The sequence below is a fragment of the Notamacropus eugenii genome, chromosome 4, assembly GCF_028372415.1.
Source record: "Notamacropus eugenii isolate mMacEug1 chromosome 4, mMacEug1.pri_v2, whole genome shotgun sequence".
Lineage (NCBI taxonomy): Eukaryota > Metazoa > Chordata > Mammalia > Diprotodontia > Macropodidae > Notamacropus > Notamacropus eugenii.
In genome coordinates, this window is record NC_092875.1 from 435,707,958 (window position 1) to 435,724,215 (window position 16,258).

At 34.4% G+C, this 16,258-nt stretch overlaps 1 protein-coding gene across 18 annotated transcripts in view; it reads left to right on the forward strand.

Annotated features, from left to right (window-relative positions):
* Positions 1-16,258, forward strand: part of TCF4 (transcription factor 4) — a 433,335-nt gene that overhangs the window by 312,174 nt on the left and 104,903 nt on the right. For 2 of the 18 annotated variants that reach the window (XM_072605995.1, XM_072605992.1), the window contains exon 1: positions 1,400-1,571. The exons of 13 other annotated variants lie outside the window; for them this stretch is intronic. In XM_072605995.1, coding sequence (XP_072462096.1) covers positions 1,503-1,571 — 69 coding nt within the window. In that variant the 5' untranslated portion in view covers positions 1,400-1,502. Of the gene's footprint in view, positions 1-1,380; positions 1,572-2,309; positions 2,366-16,258 lie in introns of those variants that run through there. 3 more of the 18 variants (XM_072605991.1, XM_072605990.1, XM_072605993.1) reach the window with 3 other exon arrangements.

Below are 16,258 nucleotides of genomic sequence, written 5' to 3' on the forward strand. Positions count from 1 at the left end.
TTGATTCTAGAGAATAGCTGTATGCTCGGATGGCATTTGCTTCGGCATATGCAAATGATTTAGTTTCATTTGGGATCAATTCCCAGAGGCCCTCCTTTCCTGTGATGCTCTGAATTTGGCAAGCTGAAGTCAGTCCCAATGTTTCTTTTTTTCTTTCTCTTTCTTCTCTCCTTCGTTATTTTCTTTTCTTTCAGCCTAGTTAGCACAGTATAAAGAAAATTAAGGGAAAGAATCCACCTTCTGAAAATTAGGGTAGTTTTAGAATATTTCATTTCTCCATTCTGATCAAAAGGAGGTGCACTGAAAAACATTTGTTGGGTGTTATCCACCTAAAATCGACGTAGAATGATTTCCTTTTAACCTCAGAGGGCAAAAAAAGCTCTTTGGAGTACTTTTGGAAGGTTGATATCGAAATGGGACTAAATTTAAAAGACACAAACCCCTGGAAATTTGCAGATGGGCTGTCAAAACTTGACAGCTGTAAGTCATTCTCAGGTCAAGATATCCCAAACTCCCTGCTAAAGGCGAACGCGTAAACTGTGGGTGGGGGCAGAGAAACCCCAAACCGCACCAAGACGCCCAGCCCCTAAACTAAGAAATCGCTGATGGTGGATGACTATTCGGAGCCTTCAGCATCCCATTTTATTACACTGGCTCCTCTTTAAACAAACGCCCGCTGCACGGCAAGATTAAGTTCACTCATTTCCCCCTTCTTCTCATCGATTACAGAGAAACTGATGGCTTGCAAACCCCGGCTTGCAGCAGTGTTACTCTGTTTCATTCCTCAACCTCGTTTTGTAGGTTGTTGACCAAGCAGTCAGAAAACACTGCCCCTCTCTCCTTTGGAGCGAGGTCAGAGACGTTGTTTTTTTTTTCCTCCCTTTTCTCTGAGTCGAGTTCTCAGGCAGCTGCGTACAATGCTGGGAGCTAGCCAGCAGCAGAGACAGATGGCAGAGTTATTAGATGTGCATCATACGATTCCCTTCCTGCCACTCGCTTTTTAATCAAATTAAAACAAAAAAGAAAGAGAGGGAGAGAGAGAGAGGGGGAGTCAATTAACTGCATTTGTATTCTGCTCAATAATGGACCCTATTCCACTTTTACCCTAAGGCAGTTGAGTGGAAATTTTAGGGAAGAAAAGGGTGATTGAAACAAAAAGTGAAGAATTCAGAAATGTGTAAGAATCGGCATTATTCTCGAAACTAATAAAAATACATTGGAAAAGTTGAATCTATCTCTTGTATGCATTAGGAATTACTGCTAAATCAGGGCTGGGCTGCTTTCCAGATTTGCTGTGGAAAGTTAACTGTCTGACAGAAGAGTCCTAGCCACCTCCCCCCACCCTCGCGTCAGGAATGGTCTCTTCCTGCTTTGCATATTCACCATGCTTGGCCCGGCCATATGGGAAAATGCAACTGAAGGAATTGTTGTGAAAAAAGGGACAGCGAGTTTGAAATAAAAGTTGTTAGAGTGGTACTGAGGAGAAAAAAGAATACAAGACCATGTATTGCGCATACACAATTCCTGGCATGGGAGGAAACTCTTTGATGTACTACTATAATGGGAAAGCGGTAAGCTAACTGTAATTAAAGGTGTAATTTTGACAAGTTTTATTGTCGTAAGAATGAGCATCATATGCGGTTCTCGTTGTTGTGAAAGTTGTGCAGGACCATTCCATCTTCCTTGATGCCATGAAATATTTATTACTTGCCAGAACTAGAATATGATTGTTGCCTTTTATTCATACTTAGAAAAAACAAAAAGCATGAGGATGCTTTCCGAGCATTGGAAAGTATTTCCTAACGTGAAAGTTTTCAGTTAGGGAAACTTGATAGTTTGTAAGACTGAAAAATACTTTTAGAATATTTGTGTTCATTCCAACTGGCTTTTAAAAAAGAAAACATGAGGAGCAGTACATTGCAACTGATAGAAAAATCCCAAATTAGAATAAGAAGAGAACTGGGGTAAGTTTCTCAGTGTCCTGAGATTTTGTGAAATCTTGAGCCTTAGGAAGTAAGAACCTACAGTGAGATGGATTCGGTTGACAAAAACTGACAGATGAAAAATAGATATAGGATATGAACCTGAGAAAGCGAATGAAAGAGTAGACCCAAGGTTTTTTAAGACAAAAAAAGAGCCATTTATGCACAAATAATATTGTAAGTTATTTCTGCTCTGTGTCCTCTTCCTCATTCTTTCTCCCCCCCCCCCCCAACCCCAATAGAAATGCTTTATTTAAGAAAAAATGTGTCTGGTATTTTGTGCATAACCCCAGCAGAAGGTTTATACTTGCCATCTGGAGGTTTATTTTTTTTTCCTCTGGCTGGGCCCTGAGAAGGAAAAGGATTTCAGTATTTTCAAATCGGTATGTCGTTGAGGGGTGGGGGGGGCTGGGGAATATCGTTGAGGGGATAGAATAGAAAGAAAGCTCTTGCTAAAAGGAAAATAAAATGGGTAAGGAAGATGAAAACGAAGTGTTTATAAAGTGATATCTTTTATGCTTTTTTAAACTTTCATTTTATCTGATACTAATCAAAATATGGTAGTTGGACCAAAAGGGAACTATTAGAGCTTTTACGAAGGCCCAATTCAGTTATAGGAATTGGAGCAACTAATTAAACATGTGTATGTGTCTCTGTATACGTGTTTGTGTGTATGTATATTATGTGTATTCATGACAGCTATCTTTCTCTATATGCCTATTGATGTACATATACACATAAAAGTGTTTGAATATGTAGTATGTTTCAGAAGGATGAAACAGTTTCATCCAGGAAAGTCAATTTCATGAATGGACATCTGCTGAAATAATAGTGTACTTTGATTTTATTTTAGAATATGAAAAGCTTACTGGGGAAAGTTTACAAAAGTATTATATCTTAATCCATTTAAAAATTCAGTCTACATTAGGATGTGGGTAATATGTGATGAAGGAAATGTAGTCTTAAAACATAACAAGCTTAGGGAGTTAAATGATGAAATAAAATGTTTAAACATGTAAAAATTAGGATAATTTTCCAAATCTTTTAAACAATCTATTATTTTTAAATGCTAATTACTTACCAGTCATAGTTTTCAAGGTTTTATTAGTGGTCTTTATGATGTTCCTACACTTAGCCGGACTAGTTGATCCAGAAATGAAAAGTTCCTGAATCTTATCATTGTCAGTAAACAGAAGATTCTCTGGAACAGTACAGTGTAAACAAGAAATATATCGACTGTACTTATGTATCAGGACAGAGTTATGATGACCATGTTTCAGCACTTTCTTTTTTATAATGATTATAGAAGACAACATAATATTTTTACAAGTTTACTTTTAACTATCCTTAAAAATCTAAAGTGAAATCAAAATCAAATGCAGACTAACTTGTGAACATTTTCACTCATATACAGAATGGGAATCATTCATATGTATCTCATTCTCACGGCTTGCCAGTTGCCTGTACCATAAAAAATGCTGAATATGACATCATATCATTAATATGTCTTCTTGGTTGCCAGATATTTTGGTTGTTTTTTTTTAAAGGATGATATTCATAAAATCAAGATCACTCTATCATAGGAAATATATTAACAGGAACTGTTTAATATTTATTAAAAACAAATATGGTGATATGTGTCTATTCATTAAAACACAAGAAAAAGTAAAATTATAGATACATTGTTAAAAGAAAAAAAAAATCAGTGAGTTGAAACATCACCAGAAAGCATTTTTAAGTGACTAGTTGTGACTAAACCTTTAATTTAGCTTTTGTTAAATGGAAAATACTATGAGGACCAAGTTGTGAGAGTTCCTTTTATAGGGTCAGTTCTCTCTCAGTTTTTAAAATCTTTATATGTACATTTGAAAAATAGGTTTTTTGTTTATTAAGCAGTGTGCATTGGTCTGGCTGCGATTCTATATCGTACAGCTTTTGATTTGGTGCCAGACATCTTACGGAGATTGTATATACCATGCGTTAATTGTTCAAAATGCTTATCGATGAGCCCTTACAGTTCTTGGGTTTTATTTTGTTATTTATTTTATATGTATCCATGAACTGTGAGTGCATGCGCATATATCTTTTTTTCCCCTCAGATAGTAGGAGTTATTTATGATTAGCTATTTGTTGCACAAGTTTTCCCCTACAGATGACACAGCTCTTGAATTCCTTCTCTTTTTTTTTTTCAATGACAAGTCAATTACTTGTTTAAATTCAGTTTGAACTCTCTGAACTGAGAGCAGCCAGCGGAAGCAGGTCTTCCCTGGGAATAAACAAAAGAAGAAAAATGCAAAATCATTCCAAAGCACTATGAATTTGGGTTGCTATGAAAAGGCGAGGACAGTTAAAGCATATCAACAATTTTTTAAAAAAAAATTACACCTCTAGGATCTACAAAAGCTGTTTTCCTCTAACTTTCCATTAGAATGAATAAAATTACCTAAAATATTTTCAGAAAATCAGAGGAAAATTGGAATTTTCTATTGCCCGGATTTATTAAAGATTTTCCTTTCCACCTTGCCCTAGCAAATTGTTTTCATCACTCTTCAAAAATACGTAGTTTTCTTGAAATGTGGACTCTATAAAAGATAGCCCCATTAAAAATTATAAAACTGGAACTGGCCAAGAATGGTTGAATGTGACTATAAGGTAAAGTCTGCTGAGAGGGAGGGAGGAGAGGAGTATCTACACCTTACCTGAGGTGAGTGCTTTGCTGAAATTAATTCAAGGATGACTGATTTTCTTTAGAGATAATTCATTTTTGCCTAATATCATATTTATCCAAAAATAACATTTAAAAGTATGACTTGTTCTTAGCATAACAGGGAAGTTTCTTCTAGCCTAATAAATCATTACATCCTTTTTAAAGCCTCCTATTTACAGTCTCATTACTCTGATACATTGAGTGTATACTCCATCCTGGTATAACTATCATCCAGCATTAACTGGACTGGAATCAATGTAGTTTTAATCTTTAAATTAGATTTTTATAGCTGCTTACACTTCCATCAAACTAGGATTTTAATAAGTAATTATTTGGTCAAATAGCACATGTTAAAATATCACAAACCCATAAAGGTAAAATTATTGAGAATGAAATTAAAAACAAAAGTGGCGAAATTTTCTCGTAATGGTAATTTAAGATCAAATCATCAACTCTCACCAGCATGTGCATGTGTTAAATCGTATAGAGAAACCTATAATTACTGTAATTGCTCTTTTTGCTTTATACTAACAAGCTTCAAACCATGTCTCAAACTAGTTGTTTTGAAATAGTTATTTGTCAAGTCATCAAATCTCAAAAAGTAGATGGTAATGAGTTTTTGTGTGTACATTCTGTCTCCTGGGCTTATTATGCAGCTTTTCAACTTCCTAAAGTTCATAACTGAAAATGAATGTATATAACTCCATCCTTGATATCAATAATGTAGAGCAAATAATAACAAATTCCTACCCCCTGCTTAATACCAAAATACAAATCTGTGTTACCATATGAACCTTTCATTTTATATGAAGATTTTCCTATAAAAATGTTGGGAAATTTTGTTGCCTCATCTGAGGCAACAACCTTTATTCTAAAATCACTATTTAATAATGCTATAATCACTCAACGTGTAGCATAATAGGATAATAATTTGAGACAGGATTTAGGCATGGGATGTGCACTGCTTATCTTTAAGAGGCAACATTTTAAAATAGATTTTGCTTGCACTCCTATCTTCATAAACACCAGAATTAGTTTGGACAGTCACAAGCAAGTAATACTATAGTGAAAAGTTTTCCATCTTATGTCAACTATGCAAATTATATTCGATGCTTTAAGAAAAGGAGGGGAATAATTTATGTACTTACTATTTTCAGAATTGTGAGTAGAAATGAAAGTAACCAGTGCAAACAGATCACTTTTTTGGCTTAGTAGCTTTTATAGAACAGTTTATCATTTCATGAACTAATATCATTTTGAAGCTCCCCACTGATGGAAAGGAAGCAAAATATCGTATAAAAGTGTATGTATTGAAATGTCAGTGTGCCTGCATCTGAAAAACTTCTCATGTCACACTCATATGTTTTAAAATCTTATTAATATAGCCTTGACTTTTTAAAGGAATCCACTATTACCTTTCTAAATATAGTATTAAAAATAGATTTTCCATTTTATATGAGATTCTTTAAAATAAAACATGCCTCCATGTTGCTTACTTATTTAAAGTTTAAACTGGTAAAATCTACTAGACACTTAATTTTGATAATGTGTCTTATGCATCTGATTAAGTTTCAGTTATGATACTGAGAATCAAAAAGGCCATTGTTCACATCTTTGTAGTGCTAATTTACTATAAAGAAAATATAAATGTTATAGATGTGATTAATTATATTTAATCCTGAATTTCTGGATGACCTAAAATCATTTAATATGCTTCTGATATCTTAAAAATAGCCATCTTATAGTTGTATTGTTGAGATTACATAAAAAAAGAGATGGAAATGAATTAGGGAAGGGGCAAAGAGGTTATGAGCAAAAAATCTAATAGCTGATACAGCCTTTAAATACCTTTCCCACTGATCTACAGGAAATTGTGCAGAAGAATTGTTTGTTTCCTGTTCCACTATAAATGTGGTTTGCATTATGCTCCTTTTACTATAAAATTTCCAAAGCATAGCAGTGCTTGATATCTTCCTTGTAAGTTTTTATGGAAAATGTCTATTATATTTTTGGCTAGTATTTATTCGGATGTTGTCATATTTAGTCGGATATGTTTTGGATTTTTGTTTACTAACTCTGTTCCAAGTGTCTGTACACAGCTATGCCATTGGGAAAGTAATTGCAATATTATTATTCCTACAGAATAAATATGCAAGTTACAAACCATACACTTAGTCAACCTATCTACAGAGAATCTTAGTTTCTAGTCAGGTATAGATTTAAAATGCAACTTGTGGTTGTGTTGGAAGTGGTTGGGATCCAAATTTTCTTGCCATTTTCAAATAGTATTGAATATCAGACACACTCTTGTCTTTTTAATTGTGGGATATCAGGACATAAAAACTATTCTTTATTTAGTAATGAACAGGTCTTTCCTGCAGGATTACCAGTGTTCCAAACAGGTTTGTTCTCCCCACAATGAATGTGTTTTTGTAAGTGATGAAGCTCTATGTCTGAAATTCTTTCTGGACACTCAGGACCCTACCACATACATATCTTAGGTAGCACTTAACTCTACCTAAGTTAAGTAGAGATACTTCATCTAAATTAGGGAACAGACAAAGAGGTTATGAGCACAAAAATCTAATAGCTGATACAGTCTTTAAATACCTTTCCCACTGATCTACAGGAAATTTTAGATGAAGCATCAAATCCCAGGTGCTACAATGTGATTTTTTTTATAGGATGAACATATATATTTCTAAAAACATAATTGACATTCTATGTGATTATAAAATATTTATCATCTGAAATACTCTCATAGATCTGAAGCCAAACAGTTATTAAGGTGCTAAGAAAAATATATGAGCACTGCCAGGAAATGAATCAAATAATTCTCTTTTTTTTGTTTATTTCAGTTGATGAAGTAGTACTCTAGAAAGTTTCATACTTGCTTCTCCAGGAACTTATATTTCTAAGGATGTAAAATATTTTAATATATGTCCTCAATTATATGGTGTATTATGATCTTACACAAGTCTAAACTACCTTAGAACAAATGTGTATTATTAAAAAGATCATATTTTATCCAATGTGTACAAAAGGCTTATGTGTATTACATATGTATGTAGGGTGAGAGACAGAGATTTTCTATGTATGCATATATAAAATTAAAATTGTTTAATATGAGCTGAAAATGGTTTAGTATGTGTCTTTGGAAATCTTATTTGCAATGCCGAATGTCTGGTTTTCCATGGCACATGTGCCAAACTGAATGTTGACAGTCTTTTGATAACAAATGTGTTTATATCACACGCTTGATATGGATTAGAATGTAAAAATCCATATTTCTGATGTCATTTTAAATTTCAGGTACTTTGAATTATTTAGCTAGCTTTCCTCAAACTCTGCTTTCCTGTGTCAGTATTTGTTATATGCAAATCAGTCAATGCCATCCAAATATTTTTGGCATTATGCTGGCATCTTTCATAAGATGCCTGGAGAAAAGGTGAAATAGTCTATAAGATTTAATTTATTTAAGAGATCTACCTTGTTTTATCAGGATATCAGTATAAAACAGGGAAAAGTAGGTTAAAACACCTGAGATGTCAAGGAATTATATTTCGCAATCTCCATTCAAACTCCACCCTCCCCAAAGCCAAGCTTTGGCTCTGATCCTCCAGAGACCTAGGGCTGAGCTCTCATGGAGACCAAATGACACTCATCCTGAGAGAGGGCATGGCTGAAGTAATTGGTAGGGCAGTGTGGGTAAAGTTGCGGTACAGCTGCTTCCATTGTAGCTGACCTGAAAATGAATAAAAGGATGTTAACCATCCAGGCGAACATTTGACTTGGCTTTTCACCTCCAGAAACGTAAGGGTGAGAATTATAGAGCACCACACAACTGCAGCAGTAATAAGCCTGCTCAAGTGGGAATTGCTATGTTAAGAAAAATCTCACAGTCTTAAAAATAGTTGATGCCTTTACCAACCACATTAATGTTACAGAAGCTCCAATAAAGTTTTTCCACAGTACGTAAAGCTCTTATTGTTTAGACTAGTTATAGAGTTACTATACTTTGATATCCCCACTTTGATTCACATTTTTTTAAAAAAATAGACTTAATAAAGGACATTTCTGAGAGCTCAGAATTCCTCCTTCCTCCAAGGCATAATAGTGGTAGAGGTGCTCCATCCTCCCCTTTTCCAGAATGTGCTGCACTGTTTTAAAGGAAATAATGGCATATTGCTCAATAGCTTTTCTAACGAATAAAACAAATTAAATTGATGTTACATGCATATTTAAACCCCATCCAGTTAAGTACTGACGTGATTAAAATAATCAAATGTATTACTTAAAAAATTAAAAAGGATAAATTCTGTACCCCATTATTTTATTGACTTTTCAATATAAATTGCAGAAATGTTTACATTCCTAATGGCATTATTAAGCTAAACTGACAAATCAGAGTAAAAAAGTTGATTGCCCGGCATCTTATCATTACTGCACCTGTTATTACAGTTCAGTAGATGAGGCGCAGCATCCATGAGGAGGAGGAATGCTGTTTTCTCAGGCTTCCTTTGTGTGACATTGGTTGGAGGATACATGTTTGAAAAGTGTAGCTTTACTTTGGGGGCCTTATTTCTTATGGTGAGGTCACTGAAACCTCCAATCTTCTTTATGCCGCCTGAAAATTCATATGCAAGCAATGGGAAGGGGACTTACTGCAACCTACTTCCCAAGTCTTCTCTGAACACAATTCATATGTTGTTTCGGCGTTTTTGTGGAAGTTTTCAAATTCCAAATGAAGTCATCTGTTATCTCCAAAGAGTAAACCAGTGAGAATGATGTAGATGAAAATCAGGAGAGATAGAAAGATTATTTAACATGAATTTAGGCAGAATTGAAAATATGAGCAACTACCAGAATTTAGAATTTGGCCAGGAAAAAAAGGGATTTGAATATATGTAGTAAGTACAGACATGTTTTAGTTTAATTTTTTTCTCTTTAATGCACATGTCTCTTTTTAAACATCTGACCTTATTTAAGTATTTGCATTCCTTATTATATTGCTAACAATAAACGTTTAACTAATTCCCTACTATACTGACGATATATATCCACTCCCCAAGATGATTTCACCTTGAAAAACCAAAAGTCCGAGTGCCAAGTGAATGAAATCTCTATCGCCGAACGCATTTTAAAATATGCTATCTTCTGAATAACCTGGAAGAATATAAACACAATGTCCCAGGATTTAAATTGATGGAGTAGGGGTTGAGGATGCAAAGCTTAGATCCTGCTTTTCACCTTAACTTGTAAGTTTTGTACTATAAGTTTCTTCTGCCAGGGTAAATTTTTGAAGAAGTGGACAGATGATTTTTACGAATTGATGCTAATTAGGTCCTAATTGTTTATTTTCATTTTTTTCCTCTACAATAATTTAAATTCCCAGCATTTCATAACACCTTGTAACTATCATGTATCCTCCTGACTTCCTAACAAAATGTTTAAATTCTCAATTTCAATAGCAGCTCCTTAACTTAATGCTACCTGAGCTAATACTGTTTTTGCATATTTTCCAGTTACACAGCAGTATTGTTAGAGAAAAATGAAATTGAATTTCCATTCTTAGGCTGACTTGGGCAGAAATAAAAAACTGAATTTTAAATACGTAGATTTTTTTCTGCAGTAGTTTACTGGGAGTCTGGCTTAGGGGTGGGGGAGGGAGGCTAAATCATGAGGCTCATCAAGCTTTCATTTTGTTACATTTGCAACATAACCTTAGATGTTCAAATTGGTTACGTTCAACTTATGACAGCTGTGGTATTTAAAGTGATCACAGCTGTTGTGATGTAAAATTGATTTTTCTATTAACACCTGAAAAGAAGACCTGTGTTATATTAAAAACTTAAGTAAGGTAACTGTAAAATTAGGCTTACTGATACGAATCTACTAATCCCTCTTCCTAGCAGAGAATAGTTCGATAAAGCTCATGCTTATACTTTAGATGATAAATAATATACTTTTGAAATACTTTCATCTAAAAATGTTAACATAATGGCACATCATCTTCTCTAAACTTTCTAGAATAATGAGACTGCTCAGGATACTTAATAAAACCTAAGAAAACTCTTTTAAGGATGATTGAGTTCTTAACCTCTAAAATAAAGAAGCTAGCTAGAGCTTTGCTCTTCAGAAATGACTGTGAAAAAGAGATGTATAGCAAAACTTTATAGTAGAAATGGTATCTTTATCTTTTTTTCTCATTATTTTTAGGTTATGCAAATAATCAGGAAAAAGAGGAATGTGCTTAGATAGCCTTAGCATAATTGTTTTACATAAAATATTTTTAGCTTTTTGCTACTCACTTTGCAAATTTTTGTGCTTCTTTTGGGGAGTCAGACAACACTTCCAGGATTTAGTTGGGCCATTCAGATCCTTACCGGTCCGCAAAATGTCATGTCAATGTTGAGGTGCTAGAGCAACTAAAAGAGTGTTGACTTGGCCAAATTCAAATAGACAAGCCACTCTCAAACTCTTGAAGTCAGTGATGTAATGAATTTGAATTACAGCTGGCCTGATATGAAATTATTTATGGACACAGTTCCAGCACAGATGTATTGCCAATAGGGAGCTGTGTAGATTAAACTTTTTGGCTAGTCCTAGGCTTTTTACCTGTGTAACTCAATCAGAATTCCAAGTGTGGCAGACTTTATGATGATAAATGGAAGAATAGATCGATAGAAAGATAGCTATGTAAATAGATAATTATATAGATTATGTAATAATGTCAGTTTATGGTTTGCTCTGAACTTTTTATTAGTAGTAGAATAGTCTCTTTATTTGAGCATTGAAATTTTTCCATTGTGTATGTATACAGGAAAAGTGAGCCTATAACATAGATGTTTTAATGAAATTACTTCAGAAATGATCTATCCAAAAGAATGAATATGGATAATTTGGTTCTGAGTTTATAGGTTGATGATGAGGCTCCCTATAATACCTGGGGACCAGAATGTGGCACACACTAAGTAAACATTCAGGAAGAGAGAAGTTGCCTTGTTTTTCAGAAGCAAAAATGTCCTAGGAGGTTGACATTTTTATGTATTTCTAAGAACGTTAAAAAATATAGTCACTATTGATATTTTGTTAGTATATAAGCATGTCTTCAGAAGTAATGCATCTGATCCTTTAATTTTATAAGCAAATAGTTCCTAGCATGATAATCCATTTTATTGATAGGGGTGTTTTATTAGCAGCATTAAAATATTTTCTCAGGGACTTTTGTAACAACTGTCATAGCATACATAGAAAACTGTTCTGAATTTCTCTTTACAGAATATGCCACAGTAGTGCCCAGGTATATTCTCTGTAAAATGAAGCTTTCCCATGAAAATATAAGCATTTTTGAACTAGTTAATACAGTACCTCATTTGTGAACAAATAAAAATCTCTTCAGAGCAGCTGCTGCTGTAGCTTATGTTGGGTCAATAATGTACACTTCTGCATATTCTAGAAATATTTGCAACTGTCAAGGTAACTTGAGTGGCTCTTCCTTAGCATCCTGAAAGTGTGGGCTGAGGTGATAGGGTATATTTGATAGAGAACTTGCATGCAAGTCTACCTCTGACACAAACTAACAGGTAATTGTCAATACCCTAGATGGTTATTGAAGACAAAAAGGTGCAAAGCAAGTACAGTCTTGTATTTCTCATCAGAGATTCCCTACACCAATGAAATCACACACACATTCACCAAATATGGATATATTTCCATAATGGAGCACCAAATTTAAAAAACAAATAAAGCAATGTTTAGAAGTAAAATGATAGATTCTTTTTAGTGTTTTGTAATTCAAGACACTATAAATCCCCATCCACCAGAATGTCATTTGTAATTGTCAAAATAAAGAAATGGAATTTAAAGACATTTTCCTCTAATAGGTTCTTCCCCTTCCCCCACAACCAGTAGAGAATAAGCCTGACAAAGCAGGACCTAATATGGGATGGCTTTCTGAACTAGAAGCATATTAATACTATACTTTGTTCCTAATTTTGGAGAAAGTGACCACTTCTGATCGTAAGCAATACTTCCATGTTTTTGTCTGAATCTGTAATTTAATTAGTTTAGGTCCTTCCCGTTGTTTGGAAGCTTACTCAGGCCAATCTGTAACTCCTCTGTAACTTAGTTGCCTTAAGGATTAAGTGACTTTTCCAGTATCATCTACACGGTATTTCAAGCAAGATTTGAACCTAAGCCTTCGTAACTCCAAAGTTACCATTCTGTCCCCATGTCCTACTTCCTTTCTTTTCCTCCATATATCTTCTTTTTTCAACTCAAAACATTTTTTACATTTTGGGGCATGCAATGTGCTAGCTTCATCATTCTGTACAGAATCAATCAGTCAATGAGGAAACAAATACAAAGATACAAAAATACTCTCAAGAACCAATTCTTTTGAGTCCAATTTAAAAATGGTGACTTGGGCACAGTGTTGATGGTAGTTTGAGGTATAAAACTGTCATAATCAGTCATAGTTTTCCTCCCTTTCTACCTTTTCTACCCAACCCCCATACTCTCTTTAAGGACCAGATTAGTCTTGAGCTATTCCGTATCCAAACAGTCTTTCATATTTGGTGATGATACAGTTCTAATGAACACAAATATTCTAAGCCTCTATACTACACTATTCTTACTCCATTTTCTAACTTAATGCTAATGTCACTCTGGCCACATAATATTCACTTGGCTAAGCTCAGAGGGCAACTGAGTGGTCTAGTGGATAGTGCAAGTCGTAGAGTCAGGAATACCTGAGTTCAAATCTGGCCTCAGACACTTAACAGCTGTGTTAACCTGAGGTAAGTCACTTAACCCTGTTTGCCTCAGTTTTTTCATTTGTAAAATGATCTGGAGAAGGCAATGGCAAACCACTCCTGTATCTGCCAAGGTTAGGAAGAGTCAGACACAACTGAAACAACGGAATAAACAGCAACAAGCTCAGAGGTGTACATTTCTACCTAAAAGTACTCAATAAGTTTGTCTTCATTTGATAATTAGCGTGACTTGCTTTTCATTATTAAAAGAATTGAGTTTCCCTACAGCCATGCTCCCCACCCTTAGTTTATCCTCATTCATTCAGTACAGACGAGCCACGGTTAGATAGCAAGCAAATGGCCAAAAACTGGAATTGCATTTGTTTTGATGAATTCATTGCTTTTGTTATTTATACATTTCCTCATGTTGATAATTTTTAAAAAATTGAATAACTGCAATTTGCTTTAAATAAAAGGCAGTGAGGTCTAATGAGTGGAGAGCACTGAGTTTGGATATAACAGACCTGCCAAGGTTCCCTTCTTGGATCAATCACTGCTTGTCTGTGTTGGACTCTCAAAAATTCTCTTCTCTTCCATATGTCTCAGTTTTGCCATCTGTAAAATTGAAACAATCACACTTGCTATCACATTGTGTTTATAGTGCACTTTGAGAAGGGTGTGTTAAAGGTGCTTGGCTGAACACTATTTTAACAGTCAGACAATATTTACTGAGCATAAAATCAACCTTATTGCGCTTACTCCATTATGTGATGTTGCCCAGCATAAAAGTGATACATTTTGTTATTAGTAATGAAAAATTATGACACTGTCTTGCACATGTATCTTATTTTGCAAAGCTATTTCCGCATACATAATCTCATTTTGTTCTACAATAAGAACAAGAGGAAGAGAAGTAGTTCGAAGAATAATATCACATTTTACAAAGAAACCAGGACCAAAATGGTGGCAGTGATGGTAGCTAATATACATAGTCCTAAGGTTTGCAAAGTTGATTTTAATTAGATTAAATAGCAATAAGTAAAATATATAATATAATTAATTATTGCATAGTGCATAAATATTAAGTACTTAAGTGGATTAAGTTAAGTAGCTTTTCCCCAAAGTTGTCACAAACTTTATGGCAGACATGTTTTACTGACTTCACACCCAAAACTTGAGTATAAATTGGCTATATTTTTAAAAGCTTAGTATAAAAAGAAAAATCCCTTCAATGTTTAAAAACTTCTAAGGGATCACATGTTGTGGTGGAGAGGGCACTGAATCTCATATAGGGAAACTTAGGTGCCAGTCTCACCTCTGTGATGCTTGCTTACTTGGAAGGTTTGTCACCTTTCTTTGCTGAACTGTATGAGAACAGGCCTGGACAGGATGTCCTATGAGGTCCCTTTCAGCTTGAAAGCTAGGATTCTGTGATTCTAGATCTGTTACTTTTAAATACCTCTCCCCTTCCCATCTAGTACCTCATGATGACTGTATGATCTGGACTTAAAAGGCTATATTAACTAAACTTAGACTTTACCAAGCTAGAAAGTTTTGAATATAAATCTGCCAGCACTGTTATATGGAAATGATTTATCATAAGGTTGACTACCAGGGCAGTAGCAATTCCTGAAACAGGGAGTATTGTAATCTGTAGTGGTAGAAGAAGTACCCTTATTAAGTTGAATCACAGGAGTATAAGTTTAGAGGTGGCAGGACCTCTAACCATCAAAATACAGCCTCTCACTTGTTATATGAGAAGCCAGAGGTCCAGAGAAGTTAAATGATTTGCCCAAGGTTACTCAATTCATTAAGAGCAGAACTGAGATTCTAACACACATCTCTTGACTCCTAATCCAGTTTGCTTTCCCATGGACTGTTTCTAGTGTTACAGAGTATAGCTGTAGTTGTAGAGGCCATGGATGTTGCAGAAAAACCATGAGACTTGTCAGAGGACCTTGGTTAAAATCCTGGCTTTAATTCTTCCTAACTTTGTGTGCAAGCCACTTAATCTTTTTTAATGGCCACTTAGGTAGAAATGAGGATAAATATTATTTTCAATATCCATTTCTCAGTTGCTGTTAGGAAAATGTTTTATACATCTTGAAGTGCTACAGAGATAGGAGTTGGTCTATTCATCTGAAAGTCAAAATTTGGATTTTTAACTTTATATAATGTTTAGGTAAATTTTTCTTGATAAAAATTTTAAGGGATCATTATTTATGTAAATTTTAAACAATTTGCTATAGGCCTTTAAAAACATACAATTTATTTTAACAATTTTTAATGAATGATTACTTATGAAATGTCATAGTAGAGTGGAAAGAGTACCATATTTGAAATTAGATGACCTGGGTTCAGAATCTGCTTTTGCCACTTATTACTTGTGTGATTTTGGTAAGTCACTTTTCCTGTACTAAGGAGCCTCCATTCCTCATTATAAAATGAAAGAGTTGGACATGATAAACTCCAAAGTATCCCATAACTCTAAATCAAAAGTCCTTTATCTGGCATCTGGGTTAGATTTCAGGGGTCCATGAATTTGAATAGGAAAATAATTCCATCTTTATTTTCACTCACCTCTAACTGAAATTTAACATTTCCTTCCCTTACAAATACAGGTAACAAACATTATTGTGAGGAGTCCATAGCCTTCACCAGACTGTCAAAGTTATATGTGACACAAGAAAGGTTAATAAAAACTTTTGCTCTAAATCTCTTCTCTTTGGATCATAGCCTCATAGTGTCTTCAGAAAACCTAGTTTTATACTGCATTTTCTTTTATTGCCTCCATCCTCACAGATTGTTAACTC